At 49.8% G+C, this 23332-nt stretch overlaps 2 protein-coding genes across 3 annotated transcripts; both read left to right on the forward strand.

Annotated features, from left to right (window-relative positions):
- Positions 1 to 53: 53 nt before the first annotated feature.
- On the forward strand, positions 54 to 18517 carry PASK (PAS domain containing serine/threonine kinase). The gene is given in 19 exon segments (XM_054073878.1): positions 54 to 159; positions 895 to 1093; positions 2632 to 2867; positions 3805 to 3975; positions 5089 to 5229; positions 6285 to 6419; positions 7070 to 7363; positions 7720 to 7882; positions 8299 to 8473; positions 9660 to 10966; positions 11385 to 11563; positions 12132 to 12299; positions 13037 to 13162; positions 13600 to 13734; positions 15473 to 15672; positions 15955 to 16088; positions 17657 to 17803; positions 18003 to 18062; positions 18065 to 18517. Coding segments are annotated over 18 exon segments (4233 nt in total). The 5' UTR covers positions 54 to 159; positions 895 to 921; the 3' UTR covers positions 18355 to 18517.
- Positions 18518 to 19324: 807 nt separating this feature from the next.
- Positions 19325 to 21962, forward strand: MTERF4 (mitochondrial transcription termination factor 4). Of its 2 annotated transcripts, none has more exons than XM_054073882.1 (4): positions 19325 to 19678; positions 20674 to 20858; positions 20928 to 21285; positions 21823 to 21962. In XM_054073882.1, exons 1-3 carry the CDS (start codon positions 19369 to 19371, stop codon positions 21279 to 21281), a joined length of 849 nt encoding a protein of 282 aa, XP_053929857.1. In that variant the 5' UTR covers positions 19325 to 19368; the 3' UTR covers positions 21282 to 21285; positions 21823 to 21962. The 2 variants fall into 2 exon arrangements, with proteins under 2 accessions (XP_053929857.1, XP_053929856.1); XM_054073881.1 differs by having other exon boundaries at positions 21764 to 21901.
- The last annotated feature ends 1370 nt before the right edge of the window (positions 21963 to 23332 follow it).

Genomic DNA, 23332 nt, shown 5'->3' on the forward strand with positions numbered 1-23332 from the left:
CAACTCGTGCATGCGCGCGGTCGTCCCACGGCCTTCTGGGAGTTGTAGTTCTCCGCGGGCAGCGCGGGAATCGCCATAAAGCGGGAGCTGCTACAACGGCAACGTTCGACCCTCCGAGCGGTGGCACCGGGGCAGGGCGGCCGGGCAGGGCAGCTGCAGGCACGGATCGGTGTGTGGCGGGGGAGGGAGGCGCTGGACAACGCGTCCCTTTCGCCCGTTCCCGCGCTGGAGCCTTATTGGCTCCGCTGCGGATGAGGGACGGGGGTCTGAGAGATGAGGAATGAGGTCTGAGGAACTGGCGATGGGGGCCGAGGGATAGGGGATGAGGGGATTGGGGCAGAAGGATGAGGGATTTGGGAATGAGGGCTGAGGGACTAGGGGCGGAGGCTGGGGCACTGAGAAACGAGGGATGGGGCTGAAGCTGGAGCTGAGGCAGAGGACTGAGGGATAGGGGCTGTGGACTCAGATAGGGGCTGGGGCTGAGGGCTGGGCCTGAGGGCTGGCCAGGCCCCCACTGCTCACCCTGGGGCGGGAAGGAGGCTGTGCCACACTTGTTGACTCCAAACTGGGAATTGCTTCCCAAATTACCAAAGCTTGGGATTTTAAAACAAGTGGGAATGGGAAAACAGCGCTGGCTGGGTGCTTGGTAGCTCTTACTGCACCTTGGCAGAGGCGCCCTGTGGGTGACGGGTACCCTGTGCCCCTCTGTAGTCAAGAGTCACTTGCGTGTTAACGGCACAGCCCAAGCGCTGACTGGATACACGGGAATTAGTTGCAGCCTTGCTGTAGCTTACAGAAATGTGCTATGGGTTAGCTGGCATCGTTACCTGCCCACATCATTACCTGTCTGACTGTAGGACTGAACTTTTTGTGTTTTCTCTTACCTGTCTCCAGGTGTGGTGTGGCAGCCAGAGCGTGACCATGGCAGCCGAGGTTTACAGCCCCTCCAAAGGGGGCCTTCTGGCTCTGTCAGAAGGCTCAGTCTTTGCTCGCTTGGATGACTCTGACAAGCTGAGTAGATCCTACCCCTGGGTGAGCGGGAGCAGGAAAAGTCAGCTTTCTGACCTCTGCCGGCTGAGAGCATCTCTGCCTGGTGAGTGCAGTATTTTGAGACTGTGCTCACAGGTTTGCAGTGAAGGTTTCAGGTCTTTCTCCTCCTTTCCCCCAAACCCAAAAGCGATAGCAAGAAGTAGGTGCTGGAAAGCAGTTGTTCCACAATCATCCGTGGTGTGGACTCTTGCAGGCTGGGAGAATGAGGGATGTGTGGCTGGATAGGTGCTCTGTACCCGGACTTGTCCCTGGGCAGCCATTGGACCCCTGGGCAGCTTGTGTTATTACCAAAAACATGGAAGAGTTCCATGAAAGAGAGAATCATAAAATCATTTGGTTGCAGAAGGCCTTTGAGATCATCGAGTCCAACTGTCCACTACTAAACCAGATCCCTGAGCACCTCATCCACCTGTCTGTTAAGGCCCTCCAGGGATGGGGACACCACCACCTCCTGCGCAGCCTCCGACTGGGCCTGAGAACCCTTTTGGTGAAGACATTCTTTCCGATGTCCAATCTGAACGTGCCCTGGTGCAACTTGAGGCCATTTCCTCTCCTCCTATCACCTGTCGCTTGGGAGCAGAGCTCAGCACCCACCTCACCACAACCTCCTTTCAGGCAGTTGCAGACAGTGAGGAGGTCTCCCCTCAGCCTCCTTTTCTCCAGGCTAAACAGCCCCAGGTCCATCAGCCACCTCTCACAACCCCTGGGGTTCCAGCCCCTTCCCCAGCTCTGTTCCCTTCTCTCCAGCCCCTCAATGTCGTTCTTGTAGCGAGGGGCCCAAAACTGAGCCCAGGATTCAGGGGTGGCCTCACCAATGCCAAGAGCTGAGCCATTGTATAGGATTCTTTTAGGAGGGGCAGTGTTCTGCAGGGTTACAACACATCCAGGTCTCCCTGTTTTATTCTGGTGAGCGTATTCACACTGGATGTGGAGATGTCCTTGTGATGAGTTGTCCATAGCGTTTCTTCCAGCACTGCTAACCCTTCAAAGCTGCTCACTGTTTTGGAAGCGGAGCAATGGCATTTGGCTGCTGATTCCACTTCCCAGGGAAACGTTCTTTTACACACAGAACTTTTGACAGTTTCAATAGAATCATTTGGTGTTATGTAACAGCAAACATCGGTGTGGGCACAAGTATTTCAGTGTCACGTCTTATGAACAGTTAATTCACTGCCTTCTGACTAATGCAGCATTTAATAAGGGCTTGAACGCTTACTGTAATTATATTTAATAGCAGTTCGAATTTTAACTTGAGAGATTTCAATACCTTTTAAACTCTGGTAAGTGAAAAATAAAAGTGAACTAGTCTGGTTGAATCTTAGGGATGTTTGCAGTTTTTGTGTAGCCTGCGGGGCTGAGTTTAATTGTTCCAGGGGCTGTGATTCAGAAAGATATGTTGATTAGAATTGTTTCTGTTTTCTTTAGTTTCATTGAATTTGTTTTCTTGTAATTTCTCTCAAAATCTGGAAGCGTCTATTTAGGGATTGCTTGACAGTTGCTTCAGCTGACAGCATTTTTAATTCACGCCTCTAGTACTCCTTGATTGTTAGAGTTACAGAGCTGATCTTTATCTCCTAACAGGGGAGGAATGGAGCTCATATTGCTTGTCTTCACTAGCAGCTCGTAACATTTGTACCAGCCAAACTGGTAACTCGTGGGCTCGGTGGGCTTCGGCCTCTCCATCTACGTCCATCAGAGATTCAGCTTCTTGCTCCTTTTTGCACGCCCTCGCTGCGGAGGAATGCAGCCAGCACGTCCCAGCTGCTGCGCGCAATCCAAACAAAGCCATCTTCACTGTGGACGTCAACACCACAGAGGTATTTCCAGTGGTAACTGGTGAACCAAGCTGGCTGGAACTGGGATGGGTCATGTAGAGTCAGGTGAAAACGCCTGTTGTTCTTACATGTATCTGCAGGTAATCGGAGCATCGTGGAGGTGTTTTATAGCCTGCTCAAACCTAGCAGGCTGCTAAAGGCTGACAACGTGTTTATTTCCATTGCAGTTTGTAGTTCGCCAAATGTACATATCAAAAACACGGGTGTCTTGAGGTTTTTTTCAAACAGAAAGAGGGAATAAAGAAAAATGCAGCTGTGATGTGGCATGAGGGAAGAAAGAAGAAGCAGAATGTGCTTCATACCATCTGTCTACCAAGCGCCAGGCTTGGGATGGGTGTGTAGTGGCACAAGGTTTCTTTACTGGTCCCAGTAAATATGCCTTTTGCACTGGGAGGGAGAGAATTGCTCTTCTTTTCTTCTGAGAGTAAACATTGATATAAAACTTGAGTACTGACAACTTGCAAGAGCTGTGCCATCTTCAGCTGGGACTGGCAGTTCGGGCTTACCCATCTTAAAGGCTCTTTAATCCTGGCTTGGTCTCTAACGCAGGCTTAAATATGTCAGTAAAATTTGGTGGTTTGCTCAGGTTTTGTTTGCAAATACAGCTGTGAGGTTTTGCCTCTATGGATGTAATTATTTAAACACAAGAGGCTGGAGTGCTCGGCAGTTAAAAGAAAAGTAGGAAAGCAATATCTCAGACTGTCTTAACCCAGAAGACACATGGGCAAGGGATGTTCCTGGAGTAAGAATCTTTAGCGAACTGGTTTTGAAGCTTTCAGGATTTAAAAGAACCACTCCATTTCCATTCAGAGAAAGGGATATAATCATATATTAAAAGAAAACCTGAGGAGGTGATGATCTATCACCAACACTTCCCGTTTTATTCATTGTTTTCGGGGTTTTTTTTCTCCTTTTCTAGATCCTAGTGGCTAATGACAAAGCCTGCAAGCTGCTTGGGTGCAGTAGTCAGGAACTCATTGGTCAAAAGTTGTCCCACTTGATATCCAAATCCAGCCAGGAGGTGTGGGAAGCCGGGGGTGAGGACTACATACAAATGGATGAATGCTTTTCAATGGTTTCGGGAACAGTGGTATGTGAATTCCCCGCCATATACAGGGTTCTGTAGGCTTTGGTTTGGGGTTGTTTTTGACATTTACAATATGATTTCCTGATATATTTATTTTTGTGGACATTTGGCAATGATGTCATTTGTAGAACTGTTTGGTTTAAAAGCTTGCAAATGTGGGAATTTGAAGGGCAAAAGATTGTTTGGGAGGCACCCGTAAAACCCTTGTATCTGCCAGTGTGTACAGTCAGGATGACTCGACCAAACCAGAACTTAAGGGACATCAGATTTTTTTAGAAAAATAAATTAGTATATATTGCTTAAAAAAACCCCACAGAATCATTTAGGAAGAAGACTGTTAAGATCATTGAGTCCAACCATAAACCTGACACTGCCTAGGCCACCACTAAGTCATGTCCATAGTGCCTTGTCTACATGTCTTCTAAATCCCTCTAGGGATGGAGACTCCACCACTTCCCTGGGCAGCCTCTGACAGTGCTTGACAACCATTTCCATGAAGAAATTTTCCCTAATATCCAATCTAAACAGTGTCAGTCACAAACCCGTTCTGCCAAGGGCAAGTAAAAATGATAATAGCACAATGTGAACCCTGCAGGTTATAGGATAAATAAATGTTTTCTAGTTAGAGAAGAATCTCCTCCCATAAGCAACTTGGACTTAATGATCTCAAAGGTCTTGTCCAACCAAACACTTCTACGATTCTATGAAATTAAACTGCTACTCTTGCAGCTGAAATTAAGAACTGTGTTACTAATGTATTCATAGCACTATGAGGCGTCCCTTACGTGAAGCATCTCTGAAAGGCTCCCTTCTCGAAGGTTGGCACGTTAATTATGCTGAAGGAAATGCCTTTAGTCTTCCTGAGGCTGAGATAGAAGACACAAAAGCAACCATGACATTTTGTGTATAATCAGTGAATTATCTGCAAACCTTTTAATCTCTATATTAAAACTGTGTTTCTTCCAATAAAAAAAACTAGTAAATAACCAAGAAACAATGTTTTTCTAGCAATGACAGGGAGATATCTTGACTCAACATCTTATTCTTGTTTGAAATTCTTGCTGAGTAACTACAGGCTTACTAAATTCTGACCCCATCTCTCAATCCCATGGAAAGGTGGATGTCATCGGCCGCCTTAAAGAGAAGATCCCCGTCTCGGTGTGGCTGAGGCGAATAAGAAGCAAGGACAGCCAGTGTTGTGTGGTTGTGCTGGAACCAGTGGAAAGACTTTCAACTTCTGTTTCCTTCAGGGCTGATGTGAGTGTTTTCCTAATGATCAAACGTGATGCGGTTTGTGAGGGCTTATGTGCAAATGAAATACATCTAAAGCCAGTAGGAACGGTACTGTTTGTGAATGTGAAGTGTGTGCGTCGTGCTGTCCAACACCAGGAATGCGCAGGCAGGATCACCCATGCGCTCACCTTGGCAGATTCAACAAATCATGTCAAAACACAGCATCTCTCCCTGGGGTCATCTAAGCCTTGACAGTGTGGCAGGGGGGTGGTTATTCATGGCAGGGACGCCGTGGTAAAGGGATCAGCTTGCTGAGGAAAAGTTCTTTGAGGAGCACTGGACAACCCTGTGTCTCCTTTACAGCAAAGGGCAGGCTCTCTCCCTGATTGTGACAGAGTAGCATGGCATTGTGCTGTGTCTGCTTTTACTGAGCTGATTTTATCCATGAGGAGACTATAGAACTTCTGTCCATTTGCTTAGATAGATTGGTGAGGCCACACCTCAAATCCTGTGTTCAGTGTTGGGCCCCTCACTCCAGGGAGGACATTGAGGTGCTGGAGCGCCTCCAGAGAAGGGAATGGAGCTGGGGAAGGGGCTGGAGAACAGGGGTTCTGGGAGCGGCTGACGGACCTGGGGTGGTTTAGCCTGGAGAAGAGGAGGCTGAGGGGAGACCTCATCTCTGTCTGCAACTGCCTGAAAGGAGGGTGTGGTGAGGTGGGTGCTGGGCTCTGCTCCCAAGTGACAGGCGATATGATGAGAGGAAATGGCCTCAAGTTGTGCCAGGGCAGGTTCGGATTGGACATCAGAAAGAATGTCTTCACAGAAAGAGTTCTCAGGCGCTGTCAGAGGCTGCGCAGGAGGTGGTGGAGTCCCCATCCCTGGAGGGGTTTAACAGACAGGTGGATGAGGTGCTCAGGGATCTGGTTTAACAGTGGACAGGGACAGTTGGACTCAATGATTTCAAAGGTCTTTTCCAACCAAGTGATTCTATGATATTTGCAGAAACTGTTGTTAAAGGATGGAGTGGACTGTGATTGAAATGCTAGAACTAAAATAGTCCTGTAAATTCTATCCCCTAGGGAGAGATTACATCATGTGACCTCCTTTTTGCCCATCTCCATGGCTACCTAATGTTGGAAGAAGTAGTTGGGCTCCACATAAAGGACCTGATTCCTTCTTTGCAGATTCCTCCTCTAGGCAGAAAAATCCCAAAGGTATAGTATAAGCACCAACCACGTTCTTCCATACCTTTCCTGTTTGGAACATAAGTGCCCACTGTTTTCCCTTATGAAAGCCTTTTCCGAGAGCACCAGTCCTCTGAAAAAGGGACGCTGCTTATTTATGGAGCTGCTGTCTGAAAATTTGCTAACTGGGAACAAGATCAAACCCCAGCCTCTGGGTTTGGAATCTGCGCTGGTGAAAGAGGCTCTTCTCCAATCCTGGCTTTTTAAGGAATCTCTGTCAGATCTCTAAAGTGCCTTTGAGTTCTTTACTTGGTTTCAGTCATTTCTGTCTGAGGAGTGAAAGTCTAAAGAATACCCAGATCTTGCAAATGCCTTGAAAACGGGCAGCTAGATGAAAGAGGCCTCATTAACGCCTCATTTGCTGAAAAGGTGCAGTGTGGATTTCCCTGGTTTCCATTTTCAGGATATTCATACAGGAGTTCAACACTGGATTGCAAATCCTTAGAAAATCAGGCTTTGTTCAGTTTGATATTCATAGGACTGGTTCGTTTTTCTTTCCCTGGTCCTTTTCCCTGAGAACATTATTGTGCAGCTTTGTATACTGAAATAAACCTGAAACATTTTGTTAGTTCGAGGTTTCCTGTTTGAATTTGGTTATTTTTTGTTTTACTTTAATTTAGACCCTCAGGATGCAGCGAGCTGTGGGCCGGTCCAGAGAGGGTAACGTGTTTCCTCTCAGTTTAACGCTGAGAGTGAGCCTTCTAGAGGAGGACCAAGCGGCAGGGCAGGAAGCTGGCATTCCACAGACTGAAGGCGATGGCTTTTTCACAGGCTATCATTACTCTGCCACAGTTGTTGTTTTCTCCACCATCAGTGGTCTCATCACTGTCCGTTCAGATGGAACCATCTGTGGTATCAAAGACAGCTTTGCTTTAATGCTCTTTGGCTATGAGAAGAAGGAACTGTTGGGAAAGGTAAGATGGGAGTTCTAATCCCTCCCAAAAGACTGCTAGATCTGGCAGCGCATCCATTGGAATTGTGAATTCTTTTGCACTCATTTCTGTCTGTCACAAAACCTCTGTTCCGAGTGTTTGGTGAGTTGTAGGATGATATGTAAATTCCCTTGCTGTAATTGCTGCCACGCTGAAGAGCTGGTATGGATTTCAAGTAGCCCAAAGCGAGCTGTGCACTTGGATATTCTCCAGTGGTCATGTGGGTCACTTTTGCCTGGCTGTCCGTGAGAACTGGGCCTGCAAACACAGATTGTTAGCATTTGCCCCCAGTCCGTGAGAGTCAGCTTAGCTTTATAAGGTTTCATTCTGTGTTTTAGAACATTACATTCCTGATCCCTGGTTTCTATAACAACATGGAGAGAAGCAGTGACTGTTCTTTGCCATTACCTCCTCTCGACGACTCCGTGGGGACAGAGAGCGGGTGCATCTTTGAAACTGTTACTGCATCCTCTACAGCTGGCTCAGGCTGCTGGAACAAAGGTGAAATGAATAGAGACAACAAATGGGCCTGTGAACGTGGGAATGTGCTTTGTAAAAGCCGCGTTACTTCATGCGGTTTTTAAACTGGATTGTTCACCTGATGTTGTGCTTCTGCCCCTGCAGTCGGTGTTGGGGAGGCCACACCTCGAATCCTGGCTTCAGTTTTGGACCCCTTACTCCAAGAAGGACATTGAGGGGCTGGAGAAGGGAATAGAGCTGGGGTAGGGGCTGGAGAACAAGGGTTATGAGGACTGGCTGAGGAACCAGGCCAAGTTGGATGGGGCTTGGAGCAACCTGATCCAATGGGAGGTGTACCTGCCTATGGCAGGGGGTGGAACTGGATGGGCTTTAAGAATGCTTCCAACCCAAACCATTCCATGTTTCTATGATTTGGTTTTGTTTCTTGTTTCCTACAGACAGCAACTTCTTACCCGGGCCTCTAGCAAGCCCTCTGTCAAGAGATGAAGAGCAGAAATTCGAAGGAAGACACAAAGATGACAGATTAATACATGATGAGATTAATCGAAAGAATGGAACCAGTTTATTTTCTATTCCCTCACCTCTTGCAGTGACATCCATGCCCTCTAAGAGGTAAGCCTTTAATGGACTGTGTGATCACCTTGAAAAGCAAAGAGCTGTGGTGACAGCAAACACTGTTATTTCAGCTCTGTGGTGTCTGTAGGAAGGTGTAAGAAGAGCTTTGTGCACTTTGCTCTCTTTAGAACCTGAGTGCTGAAAGACGGGTTGAGTTTTGCCTACCTTAGGTTTTGGTTAGATCTGTACAACCTCCAATGGTAAAGTTACAGGGATTCCATTTCTGAAGGGGACTAAAGGTTTCACCCAGGCTAGGGAAGGTCGTGTGGCTCTCTTTGCTAGTTCAGGAGCAGGGGATGTCTATCTCCTTCAATGCCATCCACCAGCTGGTGTTGCACTGAAGCCAGGTTGCCTGGAATGAATTCTGAATGTTATTTCTTCCAGTGCTTGATGTGATTATCAGGTCATCCATTAAAGCAGGGGGCTGTGTTACTGGAGGAACATTTTTGTTGGACCTTTCTAGGCCTTCTTCCTGTTACAAGGCTAGAAATGCTGTGCAAGTACCTGTATGATGCATGTGATTTATCGTAAGGCAAATTTTAAGCCTTCCACATTAACAATTCTAACCCTTAGGAAAGTTTTCCTACCCTTTTTAATATATAGATTCTTACAGCACGGTTCTTGCTCCGTTTTAGAGAGACTGGTAGTGTCTTTCATTGTACTTTCCTGGGTTTATGCATCTCACGTTGTACTTGGATTGTAAGTGCTCTGCTGCATGGATTGTTTTATTTGTTTTATTATTGTTTTGCAATTTTACTGATAGAAGATACCTTGTGCTATCAGCTTCAGTGAACCACAGGTCAACTGAGGGATGGGGACATCTGCCTCCTGTTGGATAGCCTAGGGACCTTCTGTCCCCAGGGCTGGAATTATCCTGCCGTGTGTATTAGCTTTTTGTTGTATATCTATGATTTATGTTTAGAAATTAAGCTAGAGAAGGCAGTAATCCATAGGTGAAGAGTACACGAGTGTACCTGCTCATCTTAGGTCCAGATGGAATTTGTTAGGATTTTGGATGTGTGTGTAACAGCTTCCTGCATTTTTCTTCTAAACTTAAAACCCACACTGATTGCTTTATTTTTAAATAATGACTATGGTAATGAGAGAGTGGGTAGTGTACAGTAGGACGGTCATCTCATTCTTTTGTCATCGTGACATCACTAATAACTTTGAATCCTTGCAGCGAAGGCAGCGTTGCTACCGACAGGCTGTCAGCCCACCCTGGAGAGCCTTCCCCTGGCGCCTGGCTTGACAGAATCGGAGCAGTGAAACCATGTAGAACAGAGGAGACAGCAGGATTGGATACTGCTCAAAAGATGCTCTCTGCAAGGCGCTCTCCCACATCATCTGATTCAGAGCACTTTGATTTAGGTCAGAACATGGAGACTGCAGAAAGAAGCAGTGACAATGCATTGTCTGGTGCATCTGAGACTCAAAATGCCAGTGAAACCGGTGTCTCACCTAACCAATTACAAGATCATCATCAAGACCTCAAGGAAGTCAATTGTCAGCAGATCTGTAGGTTGCTGTATGAAATGCCAAAGCATCAGCACTCCACTGATGCCTGGGGACAAGCTTCTTCAGTAAATGTTGCTGGGCAGCCTTTTTGTTCTAGGCTAGAAGACAATTTAGTTACCACACCCTATGGCCCAATTCAGCCGCCTTCTGATATTCCTCGTAACTCACCTGGAACACCAACAATGGATGAGTTGTGGTCTGGAGCAACCCTGGACTGCAGACAAGACTGTCAAAGCCACGTGGTTACAGGGCAGTTGTCAAAAAACTTGATGTGTGATGCAAAGCATTCCAGCCTTGAGCACGCTGTTAATGAAAACTGCCTGCAAAACAATGCTCCATCCTTCTTTGCAGGTGGAAGAAATAATAACCATGCTGTTTGCTCAGGGGATCGAACGGGTTGCGGTCGTTGTGCACCAGGGATTGCCACGGCCCATGAAGATGCTGAAGAAGCTGATGCTGGGCTGAACTGTATTTGCTCTGGTCTTGAGGTACTGGGTCTGAATAGCAGCGTCAAGGGGAACTCAGACAATCGTGTGGGTATCCCTGCAGCTCTTGTGGAAGCACCCTCCTCTAAGGATTCAGCTGCAGGCAACGTGCTACCTCAGAAAAACAGTGCCTTTCCAACTGGGCATGAAAAGCAGCTGTTGAATGATGCTGCCATAGAAGATGGTTCTGGGTCCCTCGCCTCCCAAAGGCGTTTAGAAAACTCTGGAGAAACCTCCAAAGCATTTCTGGAGAAGCCCAAAGCTCTCACAGAGACTCTGGGGGACAGCGTCAACGGAAACCCACTGGAAAGCAAAGGTAGTCCTGGAGAAGACTGTCAGTGGCATGGGCAGCAAAATATGGAGATAAAAGTAACATCAACCCCAGTGAAACAAGAAGTAAGGCTGGATCCAGCAGCTCCCTTGGCCTCGGGGATTCTGGAAGGCACCTATTCTGGGAATTGCTGTCACAGAGATGGTTCACAATTAAGTAAGATAAACCTGTTTCTCCACTTCCCAAAATGATTTATTGCGGTGCTCTTTTTAATCCTCATTCTGCCGAAGGCACAGTCCCCATCCCTGGAGGGGTTTAACAGATGGGTGGATGAGGAGCTCAGGGATCTGGTTTAACAGTGGACAGGGACAGTTGGACTCGATGATCTTAAAGGTCTTTTCCAACGAAACTATTCTCCTGGGGTTGGGAGCTGTGGAGGTAGCTGACAAGTGTCTCTGGAACTGCGTGCTTTTGTCAGCCCTTCCGGTGGTTCCTCACTGAACAAGTGTTCCCCCAGTCACTAGTGGAGGAATTCACTTTATTTAAGAGCTCAGAATTCCCCCCTAAGAAGCCTGCAGTTTCCTTCAAAGCTGCAGTTTCATTCTCCCATTTTAACCTTCTCATCTTCCTACAGGTGTACTCTTTGAGGTGAAATGTGTGGAACTGCAGGACACTGACGTGCTTTTCTGCATCTGGGTGGTGAAAGACCTGCAGAGCCAGAGAGGAGCCATAGCGAAGGCTCAGCTCCTGCGCTCCAGCCTGGCAAGCTCTGCCCAGTCTGTTGCAGATCTTTCTATACAGAGCCTCGAAGAAGTAAGAAACCCTACCACTGTATATTAGTGAACATTTCTCTCCTTGCTTGACTGTGAAGCTGAAAAGTTTTTCCAATTACAATTACCATAACGTCAAGAGGTGGGAAGCAGATATTGTTTCAACAGAAACATAGGAAAAGAAATGTTTCTTTGCTGTAAAAAGGACAAATTGCTGTTCTGTAACATTTCTGGTAGCCTAAGATGAAAGCATCTCATTTTAAATGTGTCCTTAGATTTGTTTAAGCACACCTACAATAAAGGTTTGCTCCAGTGTGGTGTGATTAATTATTAAATCAGTGTAATCACACTGGATTCAATGACACAATACTTCACCTTTCTCTGAATTAAGCTGAATTTCTCTGCATCTGTAGCTGCTGAGAGGTGGCTGTTCACTTAAGTTGTCTCATATGGTGACAGTTACATCACTGTACAGTTCTGGCTATCAAAACCAAAAAGCACTCCTTTAGCTGTTCTTGCAGACCCTTTCTGTTCAGTATTTACATCGTTTTATAAATATGATTCTGTGACTTGCTCATTTCTTTCGTGCTATCTCTTTTTATCTGTACTAGGCCATCGGATCAACTTCACTTTTTGAGACTTCCCGAAGAGCTGAAGACCTTGAAGGATTAAGGGCATGTGAAGGAGAATACGCAAACAATTACAGCACTCTCAGTCTTGTTGGCAAAGGATCTTTTGGCTTTGTCTGGACTGCCAGGGGCAAGAAAGATCATCAGGAGGTTAAATATTTCTTTTAGATCTCATTGCAGTTATTGTTTAGGATGAAAACTGAAAGGTTAGAGTCTTCCTATTCTGCCAACACTACACTGTTAACAGCTGCTGTTTGGTAGTTTTCCTTTCAAACAGAGATCTGGAATCACTAACCTCATGAAATAGAACAATAAAACGTCCACACCGATGTAGTATATGAACCATTACCTTAGACAGCAGGCACAGAAAGAGACTGGCCACGTGGCTGATTTAACCTGTTGAAAGAAATACATGTTAAGCTTAACAGAATCATAGATTTTAGTCTTTTATTACCAAAAAGAATGACAAAATTCAAAGTCCTTATTGTGTCACGACTCAAGAATGCACAGTAGATCTGTTGAGGTTATGGGATCCTCCTATTTACCAGCAGGAGTCTTTGGACACTGAGTGGCAAGCTCTGGTTCCTCTGTGTGGACATTAAGTTCTCTTTTCCCTATGCCAGAATTCACCACTGCTGTAGCTGGGTTGATAGGGGAGCTGGTCTGTCAAAGCCTTTGGAATTCAGGGCATCAATAAAAAGAGAATAAATATAATCCACTTAGCTTCTAGGACTAAATGACTTTAAATATGTTTAATGATACTATAAGCAATGCACATTGGCTTACCTCTGTCCTAATGTGATTCACTAACAGTTTTCCTGGACGCTAACTTACCAACCACCTAAAGCCGTACTTTTGCAGGTGATTCTGACTGCTTTTGTCTGTAGGTTGTGGTGAAGTTCATCTGGAAGGAGAAGGTGCTTGAGGACTGCTGGGTAGATGATCCTGGTTTGGGGAGAGTTACTCAAGAAATCGCAATCCTGTTGAAGCTGCAGCACCCCAGTATCATTCAGGTACAATGGGAAAGCAGTTTGAACTGCATCAGGTGGCTCCTTTGAAACCTTAATGTCCCTCTTCAGTAGGCAGGAAGTGTCCTCTGTTAAATCTAGCTTTTCAGGAAAGACAGCAACCTACCTAACCTGCATTCTTTTGTCGGGTTTGTTACAGCAGGCTGTCGCTTGCTTCAACACTTTGACCTCAAGCAAGTGACATAAACGTAGATCTGAAGGTGTGGCTCTCGCAGGAAAAAAAGCCTATGTTATTTCAAGACGATAGGATGCATATCTCGGAAGTGTGATGTCCCCTCTGGACATGTACTTGTTCAGTAAATAATCTGGATACACATAGACTGAGGGAATGGGCTGGGTTGGAAGGGACCTTAAAGATATTAAAAAAAAAAAAAGGCAGTTTGAGGATGAAGCATGTGATTATAAAAGTCTGTTCTTTGCAGGTGCTGGATGTATTTGAAAATGAGCACTTCTTCCAGCTGGTGATGGAAAAGCATGGATCTGGTCTGGATCTCTTTTCATTCATTGATAACCAGCCCAATTTGGATGAGCCATTAGCGAGCTATATATTCAGGCAGGTAAGAGCGGTGAATATCCAGTTGCTCCATCCAGGTAGGATTTGGTTGTTATAAGAACCAGGACCTGATTTCACTCAGATTTCCTGGCTAATCACCAGGCATGCTGAAGCAGAGCCATGCTCTGTACCTGCAGAACTTTTCCTCGTTATGCTGTAGGGCTGATTGCTAGCAAACTGGAATGCTACCTGCATGGAATCATAGAATGGTTTGATTGGAAAAGACTTTGGAGATCGAGTCCAACCGTGCCTGTCTGCTACTAAACCACATCCCTGAGCACCTCATCCATGCGTCTGTTAAACCCGTCCAGGGATGGAGACTCCACCACCTCCCTGCGCAGCCTCTGCCAGGGCCCCAGAACCCTTTAAACCTTTCTAAGGTTGCTTAGAAAGTAACCTCTCCATGACCTGACTTTATATGAGCGTTTCCTACGGAGCTGCTGCCTCATGGCTGTGACTATAGCAGCTCACGCCCTGGCACCAGGATGCCTGTTCATGGAGCAGTCACGTTCCCTCTGTGGGAAGAGGAAAGCAAACAGAAGTTGCCCCAAAGCCTCACTAAAAGCCACGTTTTCACTCGGATCAGTGCTTGGTTTAGATTGGTTACAGGGTAAGGGACTTTCCTCTTTTTAAGAGCAATTCCTTCAAATCAAGACTTTATCTTGGAATTTAATATGAAGTAGTGCAAAATGGCTCAGGAGCTTACCTGGGAGATGAATTGTCCTTTATTCATTGAGTTAGTTAACCACAGCAGCAGCAGCTCCCAGATAACTACTGCTCCCATGTTTTCGAGTGAATTCCTTGCTCTGAGGTACTCAAGGATTACTTTTGGTAAACCCTCGCTGTGTCCACACTCCCCTCGCCAGGGTGTGTGATGGAAGCGATGTGCTGTCTCTGTGTCTCCTGTGCGGTCTGCGATCTCTTTAGACTTCTGACAGATAAGCCCTTTCCCCTATACCAGCCTTGAATTTGCCAGGATACTTTGTTCCTTCACACCCATGCAGTATTTCTCTGCAGGGGAGCTTTTTATTATCAGTAGAAACTTTTCTCCCTCAGCCTCCTGCTTTTCTTGCTCAGATGTATTGTGGTAGGGATCGCGATGGTCTCCAAGGTGATATAATACTGATTCTATTCTTAATTATGGCACTCTGGCACGAATCGTGCAGGAGTAAGAGCGGGGATTTAGGAGTGGCTGTATTATCTATACCAAACTCCACTCCTAAATGCTTTGTCACCCTGCGGTATCGGGGGTGTGTAGTAACAGCCTTTGGAGACATCAAAGGACCCTCCAAATGAAGCTGAGATAAAAATAGCATCACCTGCAGATTAGAAGCATCAGAGCTTACTGTTATAACCGCAAAAACAAGCACATCGTGACTATAGCGTGCCTTCTTCCTGCACGGTTGTGAGAGGAAAGCAAGCAGAGGTTTTTTGCCATCTCTCTCTCGAGCATTCTAACACCCACTGCAGCAACACTGACAGGTGGGCCTGAGCTCGTTTCTAGTTCCCAGAACTAGGATCTATATCTTGTTTAATAGAATTATAGAATCATAGAATCACTAGGTTGGAAAAGACCTCTTAGATCATCATGGCCAACCATTCCTATGTGCCACAGTCCAACCATTCCTATCAATAGTGTCAAAATGAGCCAAAATGTGGCTATCAAGACTCCGTGATTCCACGTAGACTATCCAGAAGGAAACCTCTGCGTAGTAACACCTGGTTCTTTCCTCCTTTTTCAGCTTGTATCAGCTGTTGGCTATCTCCACTGTAGAAACATCCTTCACAGAGATATCAAGGATGAGAACATTGTCATTGCTGAAGATTTCACCATTAAATTAGTGGACTTTGGTTCAGCTGCCTACCTGGAACCCGGCAAATTGTTTTATACGTTCTGTGGGACGATTGAATACTGCTCACCAGAAGTGCTGTCTGGTAAACCGTATGTCACCCTCTGAAAAGTAATTTTAATGCCCACTGCACCAAAAAATCTGCCTGCTCTTCCCTTTCAATGTTTACTTGGTAGTTTTGGCTCATGGTGGAGGAGGCTGACATTCTCTTGTCTCCAGCTTATGCATGTGGAAGCCTACATGCGTGTCGTATGTACTCATCAACTGAAACAGGTTGGAATTAAGGGCTGTCCGCTGCCTTTGTACTCTTCTCTTTCTTTAGCACACAATTATACGTTTGCAACCTGGGTTTATGCATGTTTCTTTCTGCATAGGTACCGTGGCCCTGAGCTGGAGATGTGGTCACTTGGTGTCACTCTCTATACCCTCGTGTTTGGGGAGAACCCCTTCTGTGAGCTGGAGGAGACCGTGGCAGCTGTCCTGAACCCTCCTCGGCCTGTGTCAAAAGGTAAATTTTTCCTGTTTGCTTTTCTAAAAGAACAGATCTCTTGGGAAATTATGAGTAGTATTTATTCCCCAGAAATAAAGGGAAAGACAGGAAAACTTCTTCCACATGTGCTCTGTGATGGTTTTAAAAGCTGCTCACTGAAGCAGAGTTATCCGAGATGTCCTTTTCAGGTTAAGTTCTGCAGCTCTTCATGCCTACGACCATGCCATTTGTTTTCTTAGTTTCATATTCTAGGCCTCTCGTTTATTGTGATCACTCAATCTATCAACTTATCAGGCCTCAGTGAGGTTTTACCACCCAACATTGGGCAAGAAGAAACTGTCACGGTTCAGCCCCAGCCCGGCCAATTTTAGCAGCGAAAACCGAGCAGTTGGGCACCCAGTTCCCTTCTGCCCCTCATCCCCAGGGAAAGGGAAAGGAGAGGAAAAAAAATTGCGGGTTGGAAGACTAAAAGTACAGCTTCAATGAAATAATAATAATAAAAATAATGATGATAATAATAATAATAATAATAATGACAACAAATGTATGAAATCGTGCTCCCACCCCTCAATGCCTCTGTCCCCACTGGTGCTGCAGAGCAGACGGGAGGGAAAGGGTCCGAGGCGAGGAGGGAGCTGGATTTAGGAACACATGGATCCAAGATCAGGGCAAACAGACAGGCGAGGTCCTCTCTGGACATCGGCCATCAGAGAATAGAGCAAGACCCCCATGATCCCTCAGTTTTATCCCAGTTTGCGGACCCCTCTCCTGTCCGCCCCTCCCTGCACGTGCCGCCCTTTCCCGTCCCTTTCCCTCGCGGCTCCCCCAGCTCCAGGATGGCCTGGGTTTCTGCAGGAATAAGGACAAGCGCTGGCCTTTCTGCATCCCAGTGCCCCGTGCGATCGCTGCGAGAGGCAAACACTGTCTGAAAGACACGCAGGTGACTCTCAGGCAATGAAGTTACTCAGAGGAGACTGAGCTGAAGTCAGAAACTGATTCTCCTTTAGCTCCAACCACAACAATCTGAGGAAAACAGAAGCAATAATGCCTGATGGGAAGGTTCACTCAAGCAGATAACTTCAAGATCAATAATGGATAATAACGTATTGATTTATAATTTCATAATGGCTTGGCCCTCCAGGAGAAAGAGATACAGCAAACTAATTGTATGTTAGGCTAAAGAAATCTTTATCCACGAGTTCTCTGGGATCTGTAGGAGCACCATGGTTGTAAATTCTGGAAGCTTTCCCTGAACCCCGAGTGCGCCTTTAACCACAGATCAAACATGAGATGACTGTGAGGGAAGCCTGGGCTTGGAAGAGGGGAGTCAGGGTTGCCTCTGTGGCTTTTCTTTCAACTTCTGTCCTCCTCATCTGCTCTCAGTTCTGTTTTCACAACTGGGAAATCTCAGGTTATTCCAGGGCTGAGCACACGGGACTAAGGCTGTGGCAGAGCAGTGCTGTTCACGGGATTAACAAGGAGGATTTGTCATTAAAATCTGTATTCTTTGACTATAAACCATACCTTGCGTTCCCGGCATGCCTAATGCTGTCTGAGCTGTTTCTCTCCCTGCTGTCTCTCCCCAGGTCTCATGGATCTGATTGCTGGGCTCTTGCATCCCGTTCCAGAGCAGCGCACAACTCTGGTGATGTTGGTGGGGGATCCCTGGCTGCAGCAGCCCGTTCACCTGGGTAATTACACCTGGGAAGAGGTGTACCTTTCTGCTGAGACAGGTGAGATGGCGTTTTGAGGGCGTTCCCTCTAACCAGGGCCCGCCAGGCACACGGGAATGATTTATGAGGGAAGGCTGAGCTGTGGTTAGCAAGAGCCTTCTGATGGGAAGGTCACCTGCTGACTCGCACCGTGCTCCGATGGGAGAGGCTCCTGTTGTCCAGCAGCAGCTGTGCTTCACCCCTCGCTGTCTCTCCCTAGAAAGCGGCAGATTCAGAAGCAATTCTGGTGAGTGCGCACACGGAGATGGGCTCCGAGCTCCTTGAGGGAGCCGTGCTTGAAGGCTCCCGACTGCGAGCCTGCAGCTCCCCACCGGGAAGAAGCAGCGGCTGTGGAGTGCCCAGGCTTGACCCTGGGGCATCGCTGCCATCCCAGCCCAACTCCCGCCCTGTGGAGCGATGGCTCCTGTACCACAGGACACAAACTCTCCATCAGGAACCACAGAAATTCAGTGGAAGTGCTTCTTTTTTGTAGGAACATGCGTTGGCTGTCCCTGAGCAGGAGGCAGGGCAGCCCTGGGCTAGAAAAGCTTCTTGCTAATAAGTATTTGTAATTGCTCTTATACAGGACATGTTTTAAATCTGAGAGGCAAAGGGCATAATGTCTTATTTAAATTGTTCATAGCCCAGAATATATTTTTATTGGCTGTTTTTATAAGCTTTTTACACATAGTTTCCCTCTTTCTGAAACGTGAATGAATAAACGCCTTGTCTGCCCTCTGCCTGTGGTTTGGAGTTTGTATGCATAGAGACGCTGCAAAACTAGACACGGAACTGCAGGATGGAGGAGGTTCCCCTGTTTTTGGTCAGAATCCTGTCTATATCCGGGAAAAGAGTCATTGATTTTGGCGAGACAAAGGTAGTGGAAAGAGAAGCTCGGTGAAGGGGCTGGAGAACAGGGGTTCTGAGAGGCAGCTGGGGGTGTTTAGCCTGGAGAAGAGGAGGCTGAGGGGAGACCTCATCACTGTCTGCAGCTGCCTGAAAGGAGAGTGTGGTGAGGTGGGTTTTGGGCTCTTCTTCCAGGTGACAGGATGAGAAGAAATGGCCTCAAGTTGCACCAGGGCAGGTTCAGATTGGACATCGGGGGAGATTTCTTCAGGGAAAGGGTTCTCAGGCCCTGTCAGAGGCTGCGCAGGAGGTGGTGGAGTCCCCATCCTGGAGGGGTTTCACAGACGGGTGGATGAGGTGCTCAGGGATCTGGGTTAGATCATCTGGACTCGATGATCTCAAAGGCCTTTTCCAATCAAGTGATCAATCCTGTGCTTCCGCCATGCAGAGCTCCTCGATGCGCGGTAAGAGGTGTTTGTAGCGTCCTGCGCTCTCCCCGCCCCCCGTATAGGCCCCGCCTCCCTGTGCACACCCACCACGTGCCGCTAGACCACGCCCCTGCCATTGGCCACGCCCCCCGCGCAGCTGTCCCGCGTGGTGGTGCGCCTCTTGGCCACGCCTCCAACCATTTGGCTACGCCCCCTTTAACCACGCCCAACTCCTGCGGTGTGATGAGGCGTCCCTTGGCCCCGCCCCGTCTTTGGCCCCGCCCCCCTTGGCCCCGCCCCTCGCGCTCGGCCATGGCGGGGCTGCTGCTGCGGGGCTGCGGGCGGGCGGCGGGGCCGGCTCCGAGCTGCCTCCGCCGGTGCGGGGAGGCGGCGGCGCTGCGGGCCCTGGGCTTCAGCGAGGAGCAGGCGCGGCGGCTGCGGGGGCTGCAGCCCCGGCTGGACGCGCAGCGGAGGCGGGAGGCGGCGGCGCAGCTGCTGCTGCTGGGGCTGAGCGCCGCGGCGGCGCTGCGGGTCCTGGAGAGGAGCCCCGCGCTGCTGCGGGACCCGGCGGAGCGGCTGCGGGAGAGGGCGGCGGAGCTGCGCCGCCTGGGGCTGCACGGAGGTGAGGCGGGAGCCTGTGGGAGCCTGTGGGGCTGCGCGGAGGGGGGTTGGGGGTGAGCCCATGTCCCCTGACCGCCCTGCCTGCTGCCTCCCTGTGCCTCCAATCCCTTGTGCTCCCGCATGTCCTCTGAGCCCCTGTACTTGTTGACCTTGTGCCCCCAAACCCCCTCTGTCCCCTGACCCCCTGCCCACTGCCTCCTCGTGCCCCCAATCCCTTGTGTTCACTTGACCCCCCCATGCCCCCTGACCCCCCATGCTTACTGACCCTTTGCCCCGTGACCCCCCGCGCCCATTGCCCCTGTGCCCGCTGACCCTGTGCACGCTGCCTCCCTGTCCCCCAATCCCTTGTGCTCCCTGTCCCCCTATGTCCCCCCATGCCTGCTGACCCCCTGTGCCCACCCTGTCCCCGCTGCCTCCTTGTGCTCCTGTCCCCCCACATCCCCTGTCCCCCCATCTCCCCTGATCCCCCATGTCACCCATCTCACCGTCCCCCATGCCTGCTGACCCCATGCCCACTGCCTCCCTATGCTCTCTGTCCCGCCATGTACCCTAACCCCCCCATCCCCTGTCCCCCATGTCCACAGACCCTGTGCCCGCTGCCTCCTTGTGCTCCCGTTCCCCCATGTCCCCCCATGCCTGCTGACCCCCTGTGCCCCCAAACCCTTGTGCTCCCTGACCCCCCTGTGCCCGCTGCCTCCTTGTGCTCCCGTCCCCCCACATCCACTGTCCCCGCATGCCCACTGACCCCCCATGTCCCCCATCCCCCCTGTCCCCCTGTGCCTGCTGACCCCATGCCCACCGCCTCGCTGTGCCCCCGATCCCTTGTGCTCCCTGACCCCCCATGTCCCCCATGCCCACAGACCCTGTGCCAATGCCTCCTTGTACTCCTGACCCCCCATGTCCCCTGACCCCCCATGTCCCCCGTGGCCCCCGTGTCCGCTGACCCCATGCCCACCGCCTCCCTGACCGCCGTGTCCCCGCCGCCCCTTGCCGCAGGGCAGCTGGAGCGGGCGCTGAGCCGCTGCCCGCAGCTGCTGACGGTGCCGCGGCGGCAGCTGGCGGCGGCCGAGCGGGTGCTGCGGGAGCAATGCCTGCTGACGGCCGAGCAGCTGCGGGAGGTTTTGGCGTCGAGCCCCGCCACGCTGCTGGAGGAGCCGCACCGCATCCACCGACACTTCCAGGTGAGGGCACGGGGCGCGAGGGACACACCGGGATGTGACCCCGGCGTGAAACCACCTGTCCCCCCACAGTACGCGTACTTCAGGATGGGCGTCCGGCAGAAGGAGATGGTGAAGGCTTGTCTGTTCCGAATGCCCTTTGCCGAGCTCAAGAACCGGCACATCTTCCTGGAGCGCCGTGGACTCTACCAGACCCCACAAAAAGGCCAGACGCAAACCGATAACCCCAAACTGAAGGACATCCTTCAGCTCCCAGAGAAAGACTTCCTGGCCAGTGTGGCTCGCTCCACGCTGGAGGAGTACGAGGTCTTCAAGAAGCTGCTGGCTCGAGAGGAGGAGAAGGAAGAAGAGGAGGACAGGGATGCGGTAGATGCAGAGGAAGATGAAGACTCAGACAGTGAAGGGAGTCAGACAGCCCGGGAGTGAGGAGGTGAGGCCCCACGGTGCCCCGGCTCCCACACCAACACTCCCCCAGCACCAGGACCTGCTCTCTTGGTGGCTGTCAGGCTCCACTGAGGGGCAGCAATAAATCCCAGACAGCAGAATACAACAATATCCTCCTTGCCCAACTACTTCCAAAAATATCCAGTTTCCATAAAGTGTTTTTATTTAAAAAAAAAAAAAAATCAAACCGCAATAACTGATTTATTTCCCAGGCGAGGTTGAACCCTTCTGGTTGTGTTGCATCTCGTGCTCGCGGTGGGGTGGGAGGCTGGCGCTGGGGCCACGCTTCCCCTCGCTGTGCTGAGATGGGACTGTCCCGTGGCGGGGCCACCGCCGCAGCTCACACTGGTACTGGTCTTGTGGCTGACGAGGCAGAGGCGCAAATGCTTTCTAACCACAGCCCCAGCAGCGCCCACGTGGGCAGCAGAGGCTGTTGAGGCTCTCCCCTCGCTCTGCTATTCCAGGCGAGGGCCGGCTGCTTCTTCTGCCCTGGAGAGCAAGGATTCCTGCGCTTGACTTGCAGCTGGAGCAGGATCAGGCAGCCTTGGATGAAAAGGAGGCATTTCCATCTCCGACACCAATTCTTTGGGAGCATCCCACTGGCCACGGCTTTCCATCATCCCCAGATGCCTCGGCAGCCGTCGTTCTGGGCTGAGCTCTTTTACACTGCTCTCAGGAAGGAGAAGGTGTTGCCAGGAGCACTGAAACTCTTGGGTTTGTTCTGCTCCGAGAGCACGTCCCACGTGTGGAATGAACACTGCGAGCAGCTCGGCAGGGATGGCACACGGACCTCGCTTTTGTCCCTGAGCCCAGACGGTGCCCTGCGCCAGCTTGGAGGCGATCCGAACATGCGTGGTGGTTACGCCTCGTCTGACAAACATCACCCTACTTTTAAATGGCTTTCTAGATGCTCTGTTGCTTTCTGAGCAAGAAATTTGGTTAAAATTGATAACAAAGCAAAGCAAAAAGGCAGGCAGTAGCATCTGCCTCAGTTTCCCCTGCTGGAGCAGAGGAGACAGGGACACACACATTGCACGTGTGGAACGAACAACCAAGAGCCCTGTGCTGCTGGCGGGAGGCGAGGGCTGCACCCCACGCTGCTGGGGAAATAACACTCGATACCATAACTACGATATATCTCTGGTATGTATTAATTTATAATATACAGCGTGTATGTTAATACACAAATCTATGTTTAACTAATGTCATCATACAAACTCACAAAAACTAGGAACGTTTCTAAGCTACACTTTGTCCTCGCCTGCGCTGCCGCAGTGGCAGCCGCTGCGTGCCGGTCCTCTCCTCCACAAAGGCGGCAGCGCTGGCATCTCCACACCAGCGGGTGCCGCGGGGGACCCGAGCGCTGAGCAGCTCGGTGGGGGATGGTACGTGGAGCTTGTTTTTGTCCCTGAGCCCATACGGTGCCCTGCGCCGGCGTGGAGGCGATGGGAACAACCCTACTTTTAAATGGCTTTCTAGGTGCTCTGTGGCTTTCTGAGCAGGAAATTTGGTTAAAATTGATAACGAAGCAAAGAAAAAAGGGAGGCAGTAGCAGCTGCCTCAGTTTCCCCTGCTGGAGCAGAGGAGACGGGGACACACTCACTGCCCGCGCTCGGAGTCACACCGTTTCGTCTGTGTGGGCGAGCGCCCTCCAACCAGGGTGTTGGGGGCCACATCTCGGATGATGGCTTAAAAGGCCTTTTTGGTCTGCATTAAACTGTTTTATTTGGGCGTTCTAGGTCACGTAGAACCTTGGCTTCCGAGAAGAGGTCGGTGCGGATGCTGTTGGCAGGAACCTGGGCTGAGCCCTGCCAAGGCCTGAGCAGAGCTGGGAGCCCACGGCTCGTGCGGAGCGGCCGGGGGCCAGTGGGGCTTTGTCCCCTCAGGGGCAGCTAGCCAGGCGCCGCGGGGCACTGGCGCTCAGCTCCTCGCGGGCAGAGGGGCAGCCGGAGCAAAGCGAGCCAGAGCGAAGGCAGTGCTGGTCCGGCAGAGGGAAGGGAGCGCTGCTCAGCGTGCCGATCCGGCTGCGTGTC

This window comes from Cuculus canorus, chromosome 9 (genome assembly GCF_017976375.1).
Source record: "Cuculus canorus isolate bCucCan1 chromosome 9, bCucCan1.pri, whole genome shotgun sequence".
Taxonomy (NCBI): Eukaryota; Metazoa; Chordata; class Aves; order Cuculiformes; family Cuculidae; genus Cuculus; species Cuculus canorus.